We start from the raw sequence: 21,737 nt of genomic DNA, 5'->3' as shown, positions 1-21,737 counted from the left end.
ATTTTATATTTTTATTTTAATTTTTTTATAAAGGTTTTGTTTAATTTCTTTTTAATAATATTTTTTAGCTCTCAAAAGTTGAATTTTTAGTTACAATTAAATTTAAAAATCAAGCTTCAATGGATTTGAAGAAACAAAAGAGCTTCAAAGAATCAAAGGAATCAGCTGAAGATAATGGTAGAAAGAAATGAACGTAATGATAGAACGATTTGAAAGAAATGTCAGTTTGAGCAAATTAGATGGTTATCAAATAAAAATAAATTAATTAATGATTTAGTTTATAATACTTTTTTTTTTTGAAATTTCGACTAATATAAAATTATTATAACGTTTGATTATTTATTTGAATGTTCTTGAATCTTTCCTACCCCCTGGGGACTAGGCAGCAGGCAATGCCATATGCGAGGGGACAAAATTAGGTAGGCTGATTTTGTTATTAGGCTAATTCATGATTAAGGCAACTGGGACGTTCCTTGTTATCACACAATTAGATTAGCCAAAAACTGCAATCATTTATTTTCAAGCTCTTTAATATTTAATATTAAGAGAGGGAAATTTAACATTAATGAGATTAATCAAATCTTAGCATTCAGTTTAATATAATCTCATTCTTCTTTCTTTTTTTTTAAATACTTCAATTAAAAATCCTCAAAAAATTAGTATAAATAAATTTAGTTTGTTTTTCTAATACCCTCATAGAAAATATTGTTGTAGCATTCAACATATTAACACAACACCTCGTATTTTCTAACTTGCTCGCTCATTGATCAAGATTAATAATTAATAATATCTGAAAGCTTCTTCTTCATATTCATCAATGGCATTTACAATATAAGAACAAATTAGAGCAAACCTCATGAAAAACCTCAAGTATAATTCCGTGATTATCTTGAGAGTTCATTGAAATGTAATAGTTTAAGAGGCTGCGAAGATCTTTGGGCTCTTGTAGCCTATTTGCCAATATCACCTCAACCATTGACTCTCTAAAATCTTCTCTCGGATCATAAGAGCTCTTCTCCATTGCCACCATTACTACAAATTTGATCCCTTCATTTCTTAGCCTTCTTCTCTCTTTATGTCTTGCCTCCAGCTGCTGTTTTTCCCTAATCATTTGGCCTAGTCTTTCTTGAACCATGGCATGCGCTAGGCTTGAGATGGAAGCATACCTGTCAGAAGCTGATGAGCTCTCTGCAGCTTCCTCAGAAGAAGAGACACTAAGCCTGCAACTGCAACACAAGGCCCTGCATCCTCTCTGTTGAAGCTTCTGCTGCTTCTTGTATTCCCTGGAGGATTTCATCCTGAATCAATTTGAACATGGAGATCTTTGAAGGGAAATTTGTGCAAAAACTAATCATTTATGCACAATTGGCAAGTGGGGTTAGTTTAAAGCATGATTGTGTCTTGAGTTTACAAGCATAAACATATAATTAATTAATGAGATTAGGTTAGTTGAGAAAGAAAGGAAGGCAAATGGGGGACATTGGCATATTGTTAATTTGAGCTTGCTAGGGATGAGTGATGACGTGAAGGGTACACCTTTAATAATTCCCTTGATAAGGCATTATTAGGTGGCATGCTTTTGGAAGTGTGGTTAATACGGATTAGCCTTTAAGATTAAAATAGGATACTAATTCAAGAAATAAAGCAACTGCTAAACAGATTTTTGGTTAAGATCACATGCCTAGCTAGCGGGAATATGCAAATTCTAGTTGGACTTGCTGCACTTGAAGGATTGAGCCTGCCTAACGCTACAGCAGCTGGAGTAGGGGGAGGATTAATCATGAAATGAAGATGATGTCCAGTAATTCTCCATTAAATTAAGGGGTCTGTGTTTTACTTTTGGGCCACATGTTCCCACCTTTGTCCTTTTATTTTCTATTTTTTAATATTAAAGTCATGCAAGTTACAGAAGCCATTAAATATGTTCATCATACCCACATTGCACCTATGTTTAGATCAAAGATTAGAGTATCTCTGCAGATGATGTCATAAGACCCAAAATGATGTCACAAGACTCAAACCTTGATCAAGATGCACACATATCCTCCCTTTGATTAAAAGATTAAAAAACTTATCAATAATTATATGGGTGAATCTCCATTGTAACTTAGTAAAAGAAGGCCTTATTGTTATATGAAATCACCATATGTAAAATGGTAATCAAACTTGTCTAGAGAATTAGCTCCTACATGAAAGTGAATGGGTTGGTGAAAATATGAGTAGAAACTCTAATCAGGCAACTTTTAGTTGGTTGTTTAGATCTAATGATTCTGAGAACATAAAATAATGGAGCATTACCCCATTCTGATGATGGGGTCCATATGTAAATGAGGGAGAGATTGAGAGTGGTTATAGACAAAGCATGTTTCATGTTTTGCCACTTGTGCTTCTTAATTTAGCAAGGACTTGTATATATCTCTTTAATTGGTTCCTTATTTTTCAGAAATATTTTAAAAGAAAGTATGATAAGATGAATTAAATGGAGTTGGCTTGTTGCTTTTCAATTTCTTTCCTTTTCTTTTGATCTTGAAGTCCCTGACTTTATTCTAATTAACTCTTGTTCTCTGATGCATTTAAGGCAATTATGAAGAAAATCTCACCAAGATTTTCACTGCTGGATGGAATCCCTTTGCTGGATTCCCCCTTGTATTTTGGACATAACAAACAATAGCATGGCCATGAAAGCTCAGATTAATAGCTTTTGCTTGAGGGATGCTTTAAACCCCAATACAATATAAAATAAGCTTATATTTATATCCCCTTTAAGCCCAGCTATAAGATTAATAGTTTTTGCTTTTTAAAACGTATTTTTAGTTCACACTAACAAGCAAAAATCACTGCTATAGTTGAAATTAATCATGACTGTAATAGTTCTGAATTAATCATGAGTATGCCAACCTCTTTATGTTGGAATGATGATTTGCAAAGCAAAGGCAAAGTCCCTGATAATAAAAACTGATGTACAGTACAAAGCCTCATCAATTGACAGACTGTTCTCTTGGTTTTCCCATTTTCTTTGAGAAAATGTAGCAGTTAGTAGGACAGGTATGGGAGAGAAGAATGCCTTATCAGATGAGCTTTTTCAGTGGATGAAAGAAACTCATATGTTTAGACATCCATCTTTTCAATTCTCTGATCATTCCAGGTTTTGCTGTTATTGTTTCTTTATGAATTTTTTTCCCTTTACCTACTGTTTATATTTTTTTATATAATTATCAAGCACTCATGCTTCATAATTTAGAGCTCGTAGAGTAGCAAATATTATTCTCCCATCCTCAAATTACCTATATTAAAAGCATGAAGCATGATATTCTTTATCACTAAATTAGCACTTTCAATTCACTAATTACAATTTTTTCCTCATATATTATTCCTTCTTTTTTTTTTTTTTTTAAGTTGTCTCCTATTTTTTTTCCCTTCTTCTATTCAAGAACAGAGATGAAACTGACCTTAAAAATAATTAATTAGTTAAAAATTATTAAGAATTCGATTTGATCAACTGAGAAAAGGCCTACCACTTGCAATAGTCTACCATTGGCAAGATCAATCTGGGCCTGGCCACTTCTCATGTAGTCAATCTCCTCACCGGCACCTCCAGTAAGGTCCACTAGAGTATCCTGGAGGACATGGCCGACCACGCCTTCCAATGCCTCATAACTCATCGGAGCCGTGCAATTTGGCATTTGCTTTCTCCCTTATAGACCCAGAGTAGATTAACTTATTCTTTTAAAATTTAGCTTAAATTATAATATTTATAATAATTTTATTTAATTTAAAAAAATAAAAATTTATATATTATAATTACATCATTCAAGAAAATAAATTTTATATTTTATTGTTATAAGCGGAAAATATTTTTTATTTTTATTTTAAAAAATAAGTATATTTATTTTTTTCTTAGTAATCCAGGATATAATGAAAATTTTTTAAGAAAATTATATTTGTTATTATCACTATTAAAAATAATAAAAATCTTATTTTTATTTATTAATATAATTTTACAAGTTTTTTTTTAATATATATACATCAGGGTATTCTCTATATCTGTTTTGCAATCTATAAAAAATTAATCTTTTCGTGGATCCTGCCTCTCTCAATAGTATATTTTTTAAGAATTAAATTTAAGCTCTACCCTTAAAAGTGCAGTGACCCAACACTTATTAATAATATAGTTTTATAAGTTTTACTTGCACATTTCGATTTTATCTCAATATTATAATTAAGGCTAAAATAAAAAAAAAAAGATAAAATTGAAAAAATGTGCAACATTTTATCTATTTAATTTTTTTTTTATCAGTAACACACAACTGAAAATACAAGTTAATAATATAAAAATACAGGACAGATTAATCTAATAAGGAAACCATTAAAAAAGTGGACTTTTACATATTGAATAACAAAATTTCACTTCGAAAAAAAAAATAAATAAATAAAATTTCACCATTAAATTTAAATATACTAATTGAAGTGCTGTAAACAAGATCTATTGTTAAATTAAAATATTCTAATCGATTGGTAAAATTATGTTGGATTGTTACTATTGTTTATAAAATAATTAATATAAGTATAAATTATATTATTTATATTATTGAAGTAAACACATAATTATTAATTTATTATATAATATATTAAAATATAATTATTTTTTAAATATATATAAAAATGAATATTATAATTATTATATTTATAATATCTTATATTTATTTATTATTTATTATAATTTAATTAATCTATTTTTGTAAAATTATTTTAAATACATAAATTATATAATTAATACAAATTTTTAAATAATAATCTAGTCTAAATAAAAAATAAAATTAAATAAACTATTAGCTAAGAAGAAATAATTTAAAAAAAAAAACTGTTATAAACTACAGTCGATGGATATCTTATCCTGTCAACAGTTATACCTAAAAGATGAACTAAACACATATAATTATTTTATTTTTTAAAATGTAAATTCTATTTTATTAATAACTATAATTAGATGAGATGCTAATTAAAATTTAATTTAATGATGAAATATGCAAAGTAAAAGTAAAATGAATTAAAACCAAAGTATATATAGAAATAAAATGAATTAAAATCAAAGTATATATATAAACTAAAGATGGATGAAACGTTCAAAATTTACCATCAAATGTAGTAACCTGGTGATTAACTTTGTGAGATGCCTTATCTTACCCTGATTTGATTCCTTGCACATGTCTAAATATTGTCTTTCCTTGCACCAACCAAGACCACCTCCAGGAGCAACAAACTTGCCCACTCAAAACACAAAATGTCACCAAAATCAGTGATAGAAATCTCTGCAGCTATTTTAGAGGAATAAAACTATTACTTAATTGGGTCTTTGATTTTGATATGATGACATTGGCAGTATTTGGCGTTGGTAAATTACAGTGGCATGGTGTCTCATTTGTGAAATTGCATCGCCAATACTTGAAATTAAATTCATTATTCACTTTTCTTGAATGTTAGAAATATATATAGGAATTATTAAAATCTACTTCTTTTTCACATAAAATTTCAATAAAAATTACATAATAAAAATCTGGAAAACAAAAATAAGTAAGAGACATGATTATGATTTTTAATGATTAAATATTTAAAATAATATCTTTGAGCATACTTATTATTATATTTGCTATGATGTACATGTTTTTTTTTTTTTTAATTATACTCAATCTTTTTTTAATTACAATTATACTACAAAATATTATATTGTTATATTTGTTGAAGGACTATTTAAAGAAAAATAATTAACAATCATTTAAGAAATGAAAATTTAATTTTATTTTATTAAATATATAATTATTTAAAATTTAATATAAATTTAAATTATATTTAACATATTTTTTTATTGTGTTTAATATAATTAATTAAAAATTTTATCATTAATAAAAATCTTATAATATGATTTTTAAATATAAAATGCAAAAATAAATATTAAATTATATTATTAAAATAAAATATTAAATATTAATTAATTTTAACTTAATGATATTAAAATAATTTCCAAGCTATTAAATTTTGAGTTCTCAATTATATATATATATATATATATATATATATATATAGAATCATTTACACAGCATTGTGTGGCTGGTTAAAATAAATGCAAAAAGACAGAGATATTGTGAAAATCCTGGGCGATTACTACGATCACTTTGGCCCACGGTAGCGACTAGTGAGCAGACAGCACCAATAATTCTATTTTTCTTTTCTGCTAGATAAATTACCTTTGATTGCTATATCTGCCAATAAGCAGAAAAGTGGCTTTGACTCCAAACATCAAAGCCACTTTAATTCCTTGATAAAAACACTTTTCGGTATCAGTATGAACCTCTTGGTCTAAAGAGATTAAGCTAATGAATTGTCGCTCAATTTAAAATTAAAGACTATGATTAAGTAGTAAATGATTAAGCCCTTTTATCTTCATTGTTTGGAACAGAGGCTAAATTCTCTCACAGATAGATTATGTTTTTGGGACTGAATCACTTCTCATCCTCCCACTGGATTGATTGCTCACTCTTCGTATCCTAGTGACTTGCAAAATTTGTTTGCAGGCCAGGTGATTTATGTGTTCATATCTCCTCTTTCATCTCTGTTTTTTTTTTCTTCTTTTCAGTTTTTACCAAGGATTTAATAATTTCGTATATTTTCTCTATATCATGTTATATTGACAACAATTAAATTTGTTGGACATCTATTTCCAAGATGAACCGGAGATGCCCTTAATTATTATATTTCTTTCACCATATAAAGAAAACATTTCTGGCATGTGGATGCAAATTTGAAGTGACAAATGGTTTCTATATCGAAACTCAAAATAATCCAAAATTTGTTTGTTAGCTAGGCTTTCCATACAATTGATATATGGTCTACTGCAAATTAGAAATAATGAAGATATAGCTGAGATGTTAATAACTGCAAATTAAGCATGTATATAGAGCATGATATCTTCAGTCTTCACCTCTATTTGCTGTCATGTTTTTGGAGTAAAATAGCACATGAGATAATTTTTTGGTCTTGATTGCACATAGGATCATAATCTTTCATAATTTTTTTCCTAGAATTATTGCGAAAATATAGATCATATGTCTTATGACTCCGTTAGCCCTTTATCATTTATGGATTAGATGGCAATTGACTTTAATAGGTTACAGAGACAAGAAGATGGCAGGTGCAGATCCGGTGCTTTCTGTTGTGGCTGAGCAACTGCTTACTGCACTCGTGAAGGAAGCGAAGCATGCACATGACTTCAAAAACGAGTTCGACTTCATGAAGCAGAGAGTAGATGGTATAAAGAAATTACTTGACAATGAAGATAACTGCAATCAGCACATAATCCAGCGTTTCCCTACATTCAGAGAATTTGAGGATCAAGTACATGATATATTAACAGACTGTTCACTCAGAGAAGAATATCAGAAACACGGACCCTTGTCAAAGTTGTTTCCTACGAATTTCTTCTTCAAACGTGGAACATGCAAGAAAATAAAGGATATTAATCTGAGGATGAAGATGACATTAGAAATTTTGGGGAATTCTTTGCAAGTGCAACAGTTTGCTAGCAGCCTCCAAAAGAATGTTACATGTAAATTTAGATGGGAGCATGAACGACCAGAGCAAATAATAATTGGACTTGATAGGGATGCGGAAAAGATAAAGAAGTGGATTCTTTGCAAGTACGAACTTCAAAAGATTGGCATTGTGGGCATGGGAGGCTTGGGGAAAACCACCATTGCCAAGCTAATTTTTGAAGAAGATGAGGTAAAAAGTCAGTTCCACTACAGGATTTGGGTGTCAGTTTCTCAAACTTTTAAAGAGAAGGAAATCCTAACGAGCTTGTTAGATCAATTTAGAAAGCAATCAGGTGAACAACCAGGACAGAGTGGATCTATAGATTGTAAAGAGATGTTAGATCATATTATTTCACGGTTGAAAGAAAAATCCTGTCTCATTGTTTTTGATGACATCTGGGGCGACAAGCATTTCACTTGGTGGGAGGGCTTTTTCTCTTATGTATCAACTATAGCTCATAAACAAACTTGCTTTATTATCACGACCAGGGATAAAGAAGTTGCTTATGCTATCCAAGTTGACGAATTGCGAGTTCATGAGCCCAAATTCTTGAATGAGAAAGACAGCTGGTCATTGTTCTGCAGCCATGCATCTCTGGAAGACGCAAATTTAGAAAAGCTGGGGAAAATCGTAGCCGAGTGTGGGGGACTTCCATTGGCGATCAAGACGATAGGAGGCTTACTGGGATCATCATTTCATATTGATAATTGGAATGCAATCTGGATAAACTTGTGTAAACCCAACATCACAGAAGAAAATAAAGTAACGACTTCTCTGCATCTAAGCTACAAGGCACTCCCGCCCTATCTGAGGCAATGCCTTTTATGTTTCTGTATTTACCCTGAAGAAATACAAGCTGAAAAGTTAATCCATTGGTGGGTCGGAGAAGAATTCATCCAGGGCAAAGACTCGAAAACTGCAATAGAAATGGGCTTTGAAAGCCTGTCTAAGCTGGTGAGCACATGCCTTGTTGAGGTTGTGCACAGGCAAGACTCTGATGAAAGAGTCTATAAATACAAATTGCATGATCTGGTGCGGGGTTTGATCATTCAGATAGCGAAAGTTAAGGAACTTTGCAGCTTTGACGAGGAAGGCAACCAAAATTTTCATAAAGATTCTCGAGCTCGGTGGTTGGGTTTCAGAAGTGGAATGGATGCAAAATTATTGAAAGGAAGTCCAAAGCTGAGAGCACTGCTGATGACTAGCAATCGCGCTCCATTCCACAGGAATTTGGGTTCACTTCGTTCACTCAGGGCGTTGGACTTGTCTAACAATACGCTTGACAATAATCAATTGATGAATCTTTTCAGTTGGATTAGCTCCATCAAACGCCTAGCATATCTAAATCTAAGTGGAGCCAAGCAACTCCAAGAAGTTCCACATTCGATTTGCAAACTCAGAAACCTCCAGCTCTTAATTTTAAGGGGATGCAGTATGCTATCCAAACTAAGTCCTTCAATCACTTGTCTGAAAAAGTTGACAGTAATGGACCTATACTCTTGTAACAAGCTTCCATACCTACCTCGTGGACTAGGGAGGCTCTCCCAGCTCCAAGAATTGTCTGGATTCAGAGTGGTGGCTCAGGATAACAGAAGAAGCTTCTGCTTATCAAAAATAAAAACCAGAAGCAGCTGTTCAGTTCATGAACTTGGAGAACTAGGCGAGTTAAGAGTATTGCGAATGCTTTGGAGTAAAGAAAGCGAAATAACAGAAGAAGAGCAGAATGTCTTTTTAAAGCTTCAGAAACTCAAGGTTCTAGCCATTGATTTTGACACAGAAAAGCTATCAGAAGGAGATAGTATGCTAAGGATGCTAGATCGGCTTTCTCCTCCCCCAAGAATTGAGCAGCTGTATCTCAGGCATTACCATCACAAAAGGCTGCCGGCATGGGTTAATCGCCAGAGACTGCCTGAATTGAAATATTATTGTATCAATTATCATGTAGAAGCCCTGCCTGATAGCTGCACGAGTGATGGCATCCCACAATTGACTAGGACAAGTTGATGCAAAAGGAGATGATTGTAATTTTGTTACGCTGAGCAGAGGTTAGCGGCAGCTCCTAGTTGGTATCAATTGATGAATCATTCAAGGCAGTAGGGAATCAAAACCGTTGCTGTATATTCACTAGTGTTGCATAAACTTTTATTGCATGTGATTGTATTTTTTTTTTTCAAGTGGATTGTATTGCATTAAGTTATTGCTAAATATATATATATAGGTGCTGTAATTACGATGTTAAAAGCAGCGTTGTTGTTGAGGTTAGGCAGGGTAAATCTCCCTAGGTCGAATAGTGTGGTGCTTGTGGGGTTCAATCGATATGGTGGCTGGAAAACGTGATTGGCACGCCAAAGAGGTCCACTGTCATCCTCCTTCGCTAGTTTTTGGTGCTGATTCGAAGCTTCCATATGTTCTCCCTTTGTGAGAGATCCTCGTGATGTCGCTCTTCTATGATGGGTTTGGGAGATTTCCCGTCATATTAGAGACGTGGGGGTTGAGGCTGACGTTCAAGGGTTGGATTTGAGGATAGGGTACAAGTAGATTGCCGATGATCAAGGTCATCGTCGCCCAATGTTTTTCACCACAATGGTCAGCCAATTCTCGTTATAACACTTATTTGGTCTGTTATGGATCCCTAGCTTCTCTCACTTTTCTCTAGGTTGCTGCTGATTAGGACTCTTTTTTCAGGCGATCTTGTTATGAATGTTCCCCATGGTGCTTAGTGCGTTACAATCATCCCCCTGGTGCTGGTTTGGTCGGTGATATCAAGGTCTGGGACTTCTTTTCCCTCTACTCTCTCATGAGCGGCGGAAGGAACTTGTTGCCACCAAATTGCTTGTGAGTTGGACCCAACTCTGTTAGGATTTCTTGGTTGTGTTCCCGAGATTTCTTTGCGATGGGTTGGGTCTTCCTAACTAAATTTGGTTCGGCCATAAGCTTTTCTTCTAATGGGCCTTATTTATCAATAATTTTTATCTTTTGATAAAAAAAAAGTAATCGTTATTTATATTTTAAATATTTTAAATTTACGATATATCGAATCTAATTATATACATATATATTATATAATGTGATAGCTCTCCTCCTAACGTCTTTTCTATAATTTTTTTTTTATTTAAATCCACCAATTTTAGATTTAAAATCAAACTGAAATTAAACAGCTTACAGCCGAGTTAGAACAGCCCTCTCTTCTCCAGTGGATTCAGCAACGCTTAAAGGAGATATCTAAGGACTAAAGCTAGTGAGAACATCCCTGTGATCTCTAAAATTCTTTTTGCAGATGATACTCTTTTATTTGGGAAAGCAAATCTTAGAGAAGCTCAAGAGCATATGGGATGTAATCTCTCTTTATATAGCTGCTACGGGTCAGCAAATCAATGGCTAGAAAATCTAGCATCTTTTTAAGTAAACATATACCCAGGCATCTCAAGCACCAGATTCTCTTTATCTTCAATATGGAAAAAATGGAAGCAGAACACAACTCTTCCATCGGTCAGGGGAAGATAACTCTTCCATCTATCTTCTCTCTAGTGGATCCTCAATTGTTAACCATTAGATCAATTGATGATAGCTTTGACTGAATTGTTAATGATCACAAGAGCTTGCATGTTTGATCCAAGTTATCTTGGGTTCAATTGAATTTGTTTATGCATTTTATTGATTGAAATTCTATAAAATTTGTTGGAAAATTGAAATTCTTTTGTTGGACTTTTATTGATTGAAGTTCTGTAATTTGTTGAGAAATTGAAATTTTTTTTTTATTGAAATTCTAAAAAGTTTGCAATGAAGAGAGAAAGATATAGGGGATAGAAAGGATGAGAGATACATGGAAGAGAGAGAGAGAGAGAGAGAGTTGGGGTGAAAGGGAGAGACAAGAATAATATATAAATAAAATAAATCTTTTTTCTCTCGTTATGTATATCATCTTTTACAACATTAACTTAAAAAAGCAAAAAATCTTTAAAATTTGAATGAATATAAAATTGAAAATAAAATTATTTCATATTAAATAAAATTAAAAATATAAAAAATAAAATTATTATTAAGTAATTTTAAAATAAAATTGTTCCATACGATTGAAAAATGTCTCTTTAAATATTTTTTTTTTGGAAAAAATCTTCTTTGTTAATAAGTTATTTTTTAAAATTTCATATATGACTATTTTCTTTTAATGATTGAAATTTATTAAATTAAATGTTATGAACTAATTAATTTTATTTTTAAACAATATAAACTTATTATGAAAATTACTATTAAAATTTAATTTAATTATTAATTATTTTAAATTTGTGAGTTCTGAAATTCAGTAATAGCCAAACAAATCATAAAATGAATTTAAAAATTAAATCGGTGTAAAGTATTGTATCCCTATTCAACTTGCTTTTTCTCATTGGAATTATTAACTAAAGCAAAGGGAGAAAGACAAATGTCGTAAAGAAAATCTGGTGGAAGCGCCACTAATGTCACTTTGTCACACAGCATCACGAGATAAATTTTAATAATTGAAATTATACTTTAAGAGTTTTAATAGAGTTGGCCCTAAATTTAAAAATTTAACATAAAATTTTATACAGTAAATTTTTTTTACTTTCAATAATTAATTTATAAGTAACATGTTAACGTGAACAATCTAATCAACGTAGCGATAACGTGAATGATTACTACTGTTATTTTAAAGTGAATGATTACTACTGTTATTTTAAAGTGAAATTCCTCTAATCAGTTATTATATATTTAGTATTTTATTATTTTATATGGTTAAAATTTTTTTATGATTAATTTATAAAAAAAATTATAATTAATTTTATCACTATCGCGTAAAAAAAAGAGAATTATTTATGATACTATTATTATGAATTATATAAAATAACTATTAAGAATTATTAAAATTTTATTATATAAAATTTTAATACCTTAAAAATTTTATAGCATATTTTTAAATTTAAAAATAATTCTATTATAATCTGTAAACTTCATGAATATTTTTGAAAATTTCTCCCAGTATCATGATTTATATATGTCACCACCTTTGACAGCTGTATCAGCCAATCAGCAGAAAAAGTGGCTTTAAATCAAAGCCACTTTAATAAAGACAACCAATAAGCAGAAAAAGTGGCTTTAACTCCAAAACCACTTTAATAAAGACGCCTTAGGTATTATTAATAAACAAACACCTTAGGATAAGTTTTATACCTTCATTCTTGGTCTTGGGTGAAATATCAAATATGGGCTAAACTCTGTCACAGATTTTTGAGTCCCCACCAAAAGATTCTAACTTCTCTTCAGCTGGATTGATTGCTCGATCGCTCCTCATATCCTATTTGGCTTGCAGGCCGCTTCAACACTTTCAAACAAGGTGATTTATACTGGTTATTGTTAAATTTTCATTGTTTTGATTGTTTCATATACTCTCCATATCAGAGATCATATATGTCCAAAGAGTTTCACTGATGTTTCTTTTGTGGTTTGTGGAAGCAATTGTTGATAATCAATGCTTGGTTGGCATTAATTAGGTTTCGAGTTTATATGATATTAAATTCTACTCATTTGCAAATTCTAATTTTTTTAAAAAAATTTAGCTCAAAATAATAAATTTCGTAGAATTACGTATATGAATTTCATTTTTTTTTTTCAAATCTTACATGTTAAATGGTGAATTTTTAAAGAAATTTTATAAAGTTTTACAAAATTTATTTATACCAAATAAACTCATCCTCCCTGCTGTAGGATACCATCATCTTCAAGAAGTCAGATTAAAGATTATGAATGTTGAATTAAGCAAGTGGGTGAAGCCTTGTGTAGTTGAAGGGAGTATTCTCTAAAAGCTCAATATTATTAGTAATAATAATAATAGAAGAACTTCGCTTTTATGAACACAAAAGTCATCCGGGTAATTTATTCATAAATAATAATTAGAGTAGAAATAAAACACTTAGCTGTTAATAATTTTAAATATTATATTTAACATTAATATTAAAATATTTTTTTAATCTAAAAATATTAGTCAGCGATTATAGGGTGCTTATCAAAAAAATATATTAATAAAAGAAAATTTTAATTTATTTTTAGAACTGTTTTTCTATTTTTACTTATAATTAAATATATGTATAATTGATTTAAAAAAATAAAATCATAACAAAAACAATATTTATAAGAACTAGAAATTAAAAAAAAAATTATAAACATTTTAAGTTTAAATTTATACCAATTAATTAGCGTTTCAATGTTTGAACATATTTACTGTTGATTTGGCAGGTAAAATACACAAAAGATAATGGCATTTGTAGATGCAATGATTTCCTCTCTGACGGAGCAACTTTTCAAGGCCATTAACACTCAAACTCGACTTCCTCTTTACTTTCTGCGTCAGTTGGAGGTCATGAAGGCGAGCCTTCAAAATATACATGTCTTACTCGGGGACGACGATAAGAGCAATAAAGAAATTATCCTTATCACCTTGGCCCATTTCAGAGACTTGATGTATGAAGCAGATGATGTATTGACAGATTACCTTACCGGAGAAGAATATGAAGAAAATGGATCCTTCTGCAATCTGTCACTTACGGATTTCTTCTTCCGCCATCAAACAAGCAAGAAATTAAGGGAAATTAATAAAAGGATAAAGAAGGTGGAGGTTATTTTGGGCAACCATTTACAGGCACAAGATCGAAGCAGCAGCCATGAACATGTTGACATGAACCAGCTTAGATTTAAGTATGACACATCTGATGAAATAATTGGACGTGAGAGTGAATTGAGAAAGATAAAAGCGTGGATTCTTCGCCAAGGCTACGAGTTTCAAAAGATTGGCATTGTGGGGATGGGAGGGTTGGGGAAAACGACCATTGCCAAGCTAGTATTTAACGATCCCGATACACGTGGTCACTTCGACCGGCAGATATGGGTGTCAGTTTCTCAAACCTTTGAAGTGGAGGAGATCTTGAGTACCATCTTACAACAATTAGGAGAAACATTAGGAAAAGACATTTCTGACAAGTGGGCGATGATAGTGAAAATTTCCCAATGCCTCCAAAAATTATCCTGTCTCATTATTTTGGACGATATCTGGGAGATGGGTCTTGACTGGTGGACAAGTTTTTTATCAATTCTGTCAGAACGAGCTTGTAAAAGATGTTGCATAATTATCACGACCAGAAGCAAATATGTTGTGTCTTTTCTCGGAGTTGACGAATCACTAGTTCATTTTCCTCCTGTTCTTAGTGAAGATGAAAGCTGGTTTTTGTTCTGCAAGCATGCATTTCGCCGTGTAGGTGAAAACTCTCCTGAAATTTTCAAACAAATGGGCAGGGAAATTGTCGCTCAATGTGGGGGAATTCCACTGTCAATCAGCACAATAGGAGGCTTACTGGGATCAAAAATTTATTCACTTCATGAGTGGAAGAATATTTGTAACAAATTTTTTGTGCATAACATCACAGAAGAAAATAGTGCCTTGATGAATTCGCTGCAATTGAGCTACAAGGCACTTCCACCTCATCTAAAGCAATGTCTACTATGTTTCTCCATTTATCCTGAAGGCTTTGATATAGAAGCTGAAAAGTTAATCTGCTGGTGGATTGGGGAGGGTCTCATCCAGGACACCGAGTCGAAATCCGCATCAGAGTTGGGCTATGAGTATCTATCGAAGCTGATCGACAGATGCCTGGTTGAAGTTGTGGAAAGCCGGGGCTATGATGGAAGAGTCCACAAGTGCAAAATGCATAGTCTGTTGCGAGATTTGACCATTAAGATGGCACAAGAGGAGAGAATTTGTAGCTTTGACAACGAATACAAGCAAGAATTCACTGCAGACACTCGATGGTTGGGTTTCACGAGTGAAATGGATTCAATATCATTGAACAGATGCCCAAAGCTCCGGGCTGTATTGCTGATGACTACTGGCTATCAAGGTCCACTGGACAGGAATTTGGGTTCACTCCATTCACTCAGGTCACTGGACTTGTCTAACAATAATCTTGACAACGTCGCTTTAAAGAATCTGCTGAGTTGGATTAGTTCCCTCAGACGACTTGCATATCTAAATCTAAGTGGAGCCAAAGGCCTCAAGGAGCTTCCTAATTCCATTCGCAAACTCCGGAACCTCGAGCTCTTAGTTTTAAGTGGATGCCAAATGCTTTCCAAACTAAGCCCTTCAATCACTTCTTTGAAGAGTTTGATGGTCTTGAACCTAGGATCTTGTGACAAGCTTCCATACCTGCCTCGCGGATTGGGGATGCTCTCCCATCTTCGAGAGCTATATGGATTGAGACTGGTAAGCCAGGCTAACAGACGCAGCTGTCCCCTTCTGGAAGTTGGAGCACTAGGTGAGTTAAGAGTACTGCACATGCATTTAAGTAGAGGGAGTGAAATCAAACAAAAGGAATGGGATGTTCTGTCAAAGCTTAGGAAACTCAAGGTACTAACCATTGATTTTGACGCTGAAAGATTGGAAGGGATAAAAATGCAAATGATGCTAGATCCACTTGAACCTCCACAACGACTTGAGGAGCTGTATCTTAGGCATTACTATCATGATACTTTGCCAAAATGGGTTAGTCCCGAGTATCTTTGTAATTTGTTGTATCTTTGCATAGAGGACGGTCGCCTGTTTGACATCCGCGTAGATGAAGGAATTTGTTGGAACCTTGAGGGCTTGCGTTTGAAGCAGTTGCCGTACTTGCGGGAGGATTGGAACAGACTGCAGAATCAGATGCCTTTATTGCGTTATGCAGAGGTTATCGATTGTTCCCAAATACTCAATTTCCCCGGTGGAGTGGAAAACAAGCGGGTGATTTGGAGAAGGAATTGGGACGACAATGATAAAGAGGGAAAATCATCTGCTGCTATATAGGTTATGCAATTGTCCAATTACATGAGCTTTGAGTTGTGGTAAGATTGTAATATTAAATTTGCTTTGGCCATTTAATCTCTGCGTTATGTGTGGTGGTGATGTAAACTATTCCCAGATTGGTGTGGATTAGAACATGCATGTGATATTCTCGTGTAAATAGTTGTGAAAACAAATCAAAGATGAGTTTAGGTTTTATTTTCATATAAAATTTATTGGATTTGGCCAACTCCTATAATCTCAAGCCAATTTTTTGTGACAGAACATTGTTGTACACTGTTCATAGACAAGCATTGCTCATATAGAGTAAGATCAACAAAGTCGAAGTTGGCTTTTTATTTTTATTTTTTTTTGGAAATTACAGTTGAGGCTTATTAAATGGAAAAATATGTAGAGCCCAAATCTTAAGGTTTATTAAATGGATCGTAATTACGAATTAAGCTGTCATTAAAAGTTAAACGGTTCAATCAATGTAGAAAAACAAAAACACAGCCAAATTAAATAAGGAATTGTGATTATATTGCAAAAGGGAACATTTGTACAAATTGTTACTGAAAAAAGCACAACAAAACTGCAGCTGGAGAAAGAAATTTTCTCAGAGCTACAATGCTTTTCGGTATTCACCTTGAATTAGAGTTAGTAATTATTTTTCCTATTTCTTTTTAACTTTCTTCATTTACATGGTCAGACCTATCTTTCTTACAATACCTACACATGTACAACTTAACCACCCCGACAACCCTCTCTGATGATGACCCTGGCTGACAGATTATCCAAATCTTAGAGAGCCTTCAGATTCCATATCCTTTAAAATGGTCAGCTTCATGTCTACCCAGTAGCATTTTGGCAAGTTCAAAATTGCACCAGTCCCAATTACATGCCTACAGGCTATCCTCACACAGCTGAGAACCACATCCTGGCAACCTGCCAAAACACACAAAATCCAAATAGTTCAGACATTTCCACTTTTACGAATGAATGGATAGTTCAGACATCCATTGGAGGACAAACAAATTTAATCCATGCAGATGAAGGTTGCTACTTAAGAAAACTTCATATTTTTAGCAGGATGGAACTTAATCACGTACATGCTTCATTTTCCTTTAGGCAAAAGAGAAAGTACAACTCAACTCAACTCAACTAAGTCTTTATCCAAAAAATTTGGGGCAAAAGAGACAGTATACTAGTTTAATTCCTGTTACAGACTCCAGCGTTCACACTGTCGAGATTATGGTGATATTCATACAAGTTCTCCAGATGGTTATCCTTGTTCTAAAGGCAAAATGTAAGAAAAATAAATACCAATGGTCAGAAAATTTAAACTAGTATTTGATGAAAGCTTATTTTTCCAGAGTAGAAGCCTGTATTTAGTCCCAAGGAGCTTTACTGACAACACAAATAATCCGAAATAAAATTGTCAAATTTGTTGTGCCAAGATGACAAAACATTAAAATTTTTCTGTTTCATATTAGCCAAAGCTATTTCCACTGCAATTTTGGCTAAAGCCACAACCCCTAGAAAGGTGATTTCAGTAATTTAGAACATCTCAGCGATTCTCACTTTAGCTTTCTGTTAATTTGGAAATACATCTAGCATATGAACATCAAAACTGATACCATTATCTCAAAATTTATCACTCTATTATAGCTATACTGTTTTAAACTGTTGAGGAATCGTCACCAAGTTTCTCTTATTTATTAGCAAGCGAAGCAATTACAGATCATTAAATATGATCAAGAAAATGAGCATAAAGGCACATGAATATAGATGCGCTTATCAGAAACCTCGAGAACACACATAATAGAAGAATGATACCAAGAGAGAGTAATAGCAATATGGAAATAAAAATAAACCTGAGACAGAATTACCTACCCATTCTTCACAACAATTTGTGGCTCGAAAAAACCTGTCTTTAGGCAGTGCATGATCTATGAATAAACCATGCACTTGAAATTTTGCAGATTTGCTCTCAGCCGAAAGAACAAGCAAACCAAAAAGCCACAGCTGCATATTATAAAGCTTCCAGGGTAATTGATGCTTTGGTGAAAACAGAGAGAACAAATGGTGCTTCTTCTCCAGGATGTATAGTAGTGGGTACAATTGTGTAACCTTTTGGATCAGAATCCAAAACCATTTCACATGAAATCTCTCGAGAATTGACATAATCCGTCCCACCCACTGATTCATGTAGGTAAATATTGTAAGAAGCGCGGCGACCACGAGTCTTGAGTATCCTCATCCCAATGTAGAACATCATTGAATCGTGATTAGATTGATAATTTCTGAAACCAGCTGCTGTTCTGGAGAAACTCACCCCCTAAACACAAAATGTTTAGATTATCTTAAACTAAAAACTCTATTCAGAAGAGAGACCTATGGTGGCATAAAAAACTTCCTGTGGATCATTACTCAAGTATACCTGAGTCAAGGTAATAAGGACATGAATTGGCAATGATGCATCTGGACCAGTAGCCCTCAATCGAAACTGTGGATTTTGATTCCAAGAAGCATAATCTTGGCAACCACCAGCACTGTAGCCTCGCCATTGGCCATGGACAGAATACCGCATCTCAGGGGGGTACACACGACATACATATATTGATCGGAAGTGGATCTGGAAGTCTTGCCAAGACATCCAGAAGATACCATCTTTTGACTGTTGATAAAGACAATAATCAGACTATCAAGAAATCTCATCAGAGAGAAAAGGACTGATCGAAATTAGATTTTTATAGAACCAGAGAACCTGTGGAACATGCTTCAGTTTGTGTTTCATTCTATCAGTCCATTCAGGTGATGAATCGGACCAAGGACCATTCCACTCCACTTCGTTAGCCCATGGATTGCGAATTTGAACAAGCTTATGTCCATCCACCTCTCTAACCTGAACAAGAATTTCACAGAAGTTGAGTTTGATCATTTCTTTAGCTAGTACATGACTTCATAGTCAGATGAAAAATGGCAGTCCTACTTGCAGCAAAGAGTAAGCATGGCCTTGGACAATGCCACTAGAAGAAATGTGCACATCAGAACCAGATGGACTCCCAGCACCAAGTAGAAAGCCCTCTTGTTTAAAACGTAGCAATTGAGACCATAATCTACCACTGGCAAGATCAATCTGGGCCTGGGCACTCCTCATGTCAATCTCCTCACCAGCACCTCCAGTAAGGTCCACAAGAGCATCCTGGACGAGCCCGCCTTCCAATGCCTCATAAGAGCCATGCAATTTGGCATATGCTTTCTCCAATATAGACACCCAGAGTTCATTACCTTTCCTGCTGGTAGCAAATGCAGGTTTACCAGGTGATTCGCATGGTATCCAATCATCAACAACAACTGGAACCCACTCACCCTACAAAGAGGTCACAAATCAGAGAATGGAATTATGAACTCAAAAATTATAACCACCCGGAAAGCAGGGAATTGCTAACATGATTATAGTAACAATAACAAACAAGAAAACCAGATACCACTTAGCAGATCCTTCCATTTTCTTTTTTTTTATCTGATAAGTAAAATTTCTTATTAAACAATACCAAAAAATTTCCAACAATATGCAAAAGCAGGCTTACGTAAATAAAAGGAAATCTACAAAAAAAAAAAAAATCCTTATATTTACATAAAGTTATCCAGGAGACCAAAGTCTCAAGTTTTAACCATCTGTCTGTAAGATGGCAAGAAACCCTTATCCCTCTGCAGAATGCTTTTGCATTTCCATCCCTCGACAGACATTTAATTACTTCTTAAGGACTTTGAGTTTGTATTTAACTTGCTCACGTTAAACAACATTTCTTATTTTACACTATACTAGCAGTGAAAGGATGGTTGAAAGACTTCGAAACACATAACAATTCTTCATAATTTCTCCATCAGACATGTCAAATCAATAATTAAAAACTATTCTTCCAGGACAAAACCATAAACAGATATCAAGAACAAGAAATCAAATTTTTTCCTTAAGGAGATTAAATAAATTCTACTGGACACTATTCTACCTAAGCAGGAAATGCCCCTAGAATCATACAATTCAAGTTGACTCCCAACCCTCATAATTCGAATCTATTGACCAGATCATAAATTATATGTGAATCAAGCCTAAATCAAGTGACTCACCAATTAATATGAACTGATCAATTTGCACAATTGTTTCCTTATCAGATCCAGAGAAGCCAATAGATTTAAAAACTCAAAATTTAACTTCAATCTTACCTAGAAAAGAACCTTAAACCATCCCCCAAAGTAATCTGAACTGAAATTAAAATAAAATGACAGTATTCCAACCCTCATAATGTTGTATATGCATCTGCATCTTCTACTCCAATTTCAGTATTCCCCCAAGCTGACAGTGGACTTACAGTGAATAGTGACTACACTAACTAAAATTCTAGATCGTATACGTTATATTAAGTTATCATATTATAAAGAACTAAAAAATATATATATTTTACTCCTTGGTTTATAATTATATTATGTATTTTTTATTCTTTACATGGTTAGTTAGTTAGTTAAAACCTCATTAAATATACTTAGCATATCATTCAGATTAGAGCCAGGTTATGGCATTCTAGACTCTAAAGCATTTTACATTGTAGGTTAGAAGGTTTGTATTGTTCAAAAATGGCTTTCTATTCTAAGAAAAAGGATCTGAAGTCAATATTTTTATTGATGTATTTTATTTGTCCACACACACACACACACACACACACACATAGATAGTTCTCTAATGATTTTGCGGACTTAACCTGAATCTCACAATGAGGATTCCATATCTCAATTTGACAACCATGCCTACAAAAATCGTTTTCTAGTGCAAATTCGGATATCCTCATCAATGATAAGAAATATTGGGACAGTGTCAACTGTTGTTAAGAGAAACTATGGTTAAATTACCTGAATGCAGAAGCGAACAGTGTAGATTCCTTCCTCATTGTATTCAGGAGTGATAATCACTTCTGATATTCGTGATACCTCCGTCAAAACAGCAACAGCACTTAAAAACCAACAATCACCTAAACGACCCTATTCCAGAGACAATTAACCACCTTTTAGGAGAGTCAACAAAATAAATTTGCAAAAAACTATCGCTATCGATCAAAATTGTGCATTGAGACTACTAATAAAAGTATTGCATGTCATGCAAACAAAAGCAATCCAACCTGACAAACGTCGGAGGGATTTGCAGACCCAGAAAATAAGCATGGGCAAGAATCCAGACGGTTTTCCTTGACTATTTCACCAGGCCTCATCCACTCAGAGACAACCTAGTTTAGAAATCCAGGTGTTGGTTAGGAAAACCAAGAAAACA

At 33.3% G+C, this 21,737-nt stretch overlaps 4 protein-coding genes across 7 annotated transcripts in view; 2 read left to right on the top strand and 2 right to left on the bottom strand.

Moving 5' to 3' along the window:
* Positions 1-764: 764 nt before the first annotated feature.
* Positions 765-1,504, bottom strand: LOC110632328 (probable transcription repressor OFP9). Its single transcript, XM_021780523.2, has one exon. It carries the CDS (start codon positions 1,295-1,297, stop codon positions 815-817), a length of 483 nt encoding a protein of 160 aa, XP_021636215.1. The 5' UTR covers positions 1,298-1,504; the 3' UTR covers positions 765-814.
* A 4,826-nt stretch (positions 1,505-6,330) lies between these two features.
* On the top strand, positions 6,331-9,814 carry LOC110632324 (disease resistance RPP13-like protein 4). Of its 2 annotated transcripts, none has more exons than XM_021780520.2 (2): positions 6,331-6,574; positions 7,170-9,814. In XM_021780520.2, exon 2 carries the CDS (start codon positions 7,180-7,182, stop codon positions 9,589-9,591), a length of 2,412 nt encoding a protein of 803 aa, XP_021636212.2. In that variant the 5' UTR covers positions 6,331-6,574; positions 7,170-7,179; the 3' UTR covers positions 9,592-9,814. The 2 variants fall into 2 exon arrangements, with proteins under 2 accessions (XP_021636212.2, XP_021636211.2); XM_021780519.2 differs by having other exon boundaries at positions 7,163-9,814.
* A 2,931-nt stretch (positions 9,815-12,745) lies between these two features.
* On the top strand, positions 12,746-16,696 carry LOC110632293 (disease resistance RPP13-like protein 4). The gene is made up of 2 exons (XM_021780456.2): positions 12,746-12,940; positions 13,840-16,696. Exon 2 carries the CDS (start codon positions 13,859-13,861, stop codon positions 16,433-16,435), a length of 2,577 nt encoding a protein of 858 aa, XP_021636148.2. The 5' UTR covers positions 12,746-12,940; positions 13,840-13,858; the 3' UTR covers positions 16,436-16,696.
* Positions 16,697-16,929: 233 nt separating this feature from the next.
* Positions 16,930-21,737, bottom strand: part of LOC110632319 (calpain-type cysteine protease DEK1) — a 35,334-nt gene continuing 30,526 nt past the window's right edge. For 2 of the 3 annotated variants that reach the window (XM_021780508.2, XM_021780509.2), the window contains exons 26-32: positions 21,589-21,693; positions 21,323-21,451; positions 19,404-19,784; positions 19,179-19,316; positions 18,852-19,088; positions 18,305-18,749; positions 16,930-17,356 (exon numbers count right to left, since the gene is read on the bottom strand). In XM_021780508.2, coding sequence (XP_021636200.2) covers positions 18,444-18,749; positions 18,852-19,088; positions 19,179-19,316; positions 19,404-19,784; positions 21,323-21,451; positions 21,589-21,693 — 1,296 coding nt within the window. In that variant the 3' untranslated portion in view covers positions 16,930-17,356; positions 18,305-18,443. Of the gene's footprint in view, positions 17,357-18,304; positions 18,750-18,851; positions 19,089-19,178; positions 19,317-19,403; positions 19,785-21,322; positions 21,452-21,588; positions 21,694-21,737 lie in introns of those variants that run through there. The other variant, XM_058136030.1, reaches the window with a different exon arrangement.

This window comes from Hevea brasiliensis, chromosome 15 (genome assembly GCF_030052815.1).
Source record: "Hevea brasiliensis isolate MT/VB/25A 57/8 chromosome 15, ASM3005281v1, whole genome shotgun sequence".
NCBI lineage: Eukaryota > Viridiplantae > Streptophyta > Magnoliopsida > Malpighiales > Euphorbiaceae > Hevea > Hevea brasiliensis.
Note: the sequence above shows the minus strand (reverse complement) of the source record. Positions and strands in the feature narration are given on the sequence as shown.

Bases quoted from the DNA above. Each gene is read 5' to 3' on its own strand.
- LOC110632328 (XM_021780523.2), bottom strand. From the start codon at position 1,297: ATGAAATCCTCCAGGGAATACAAGAAGCAGCAGAAGCTTCAACAGAGA.
- LOC110632293 (XM_021780456.2), top strand. From the start codon at position 13,859: ATGGCATTTGTAGATGCAATGATTTCCTCTCTGACGGAGCAACTTTTC.
- LOC110632324 (XM_021780520.2), top strand. From the start codon at position 7,180: ATGGCAGGTGCAGATCCGGTGCTTTCTGTTGTGGCTGAGCAACTGCTT.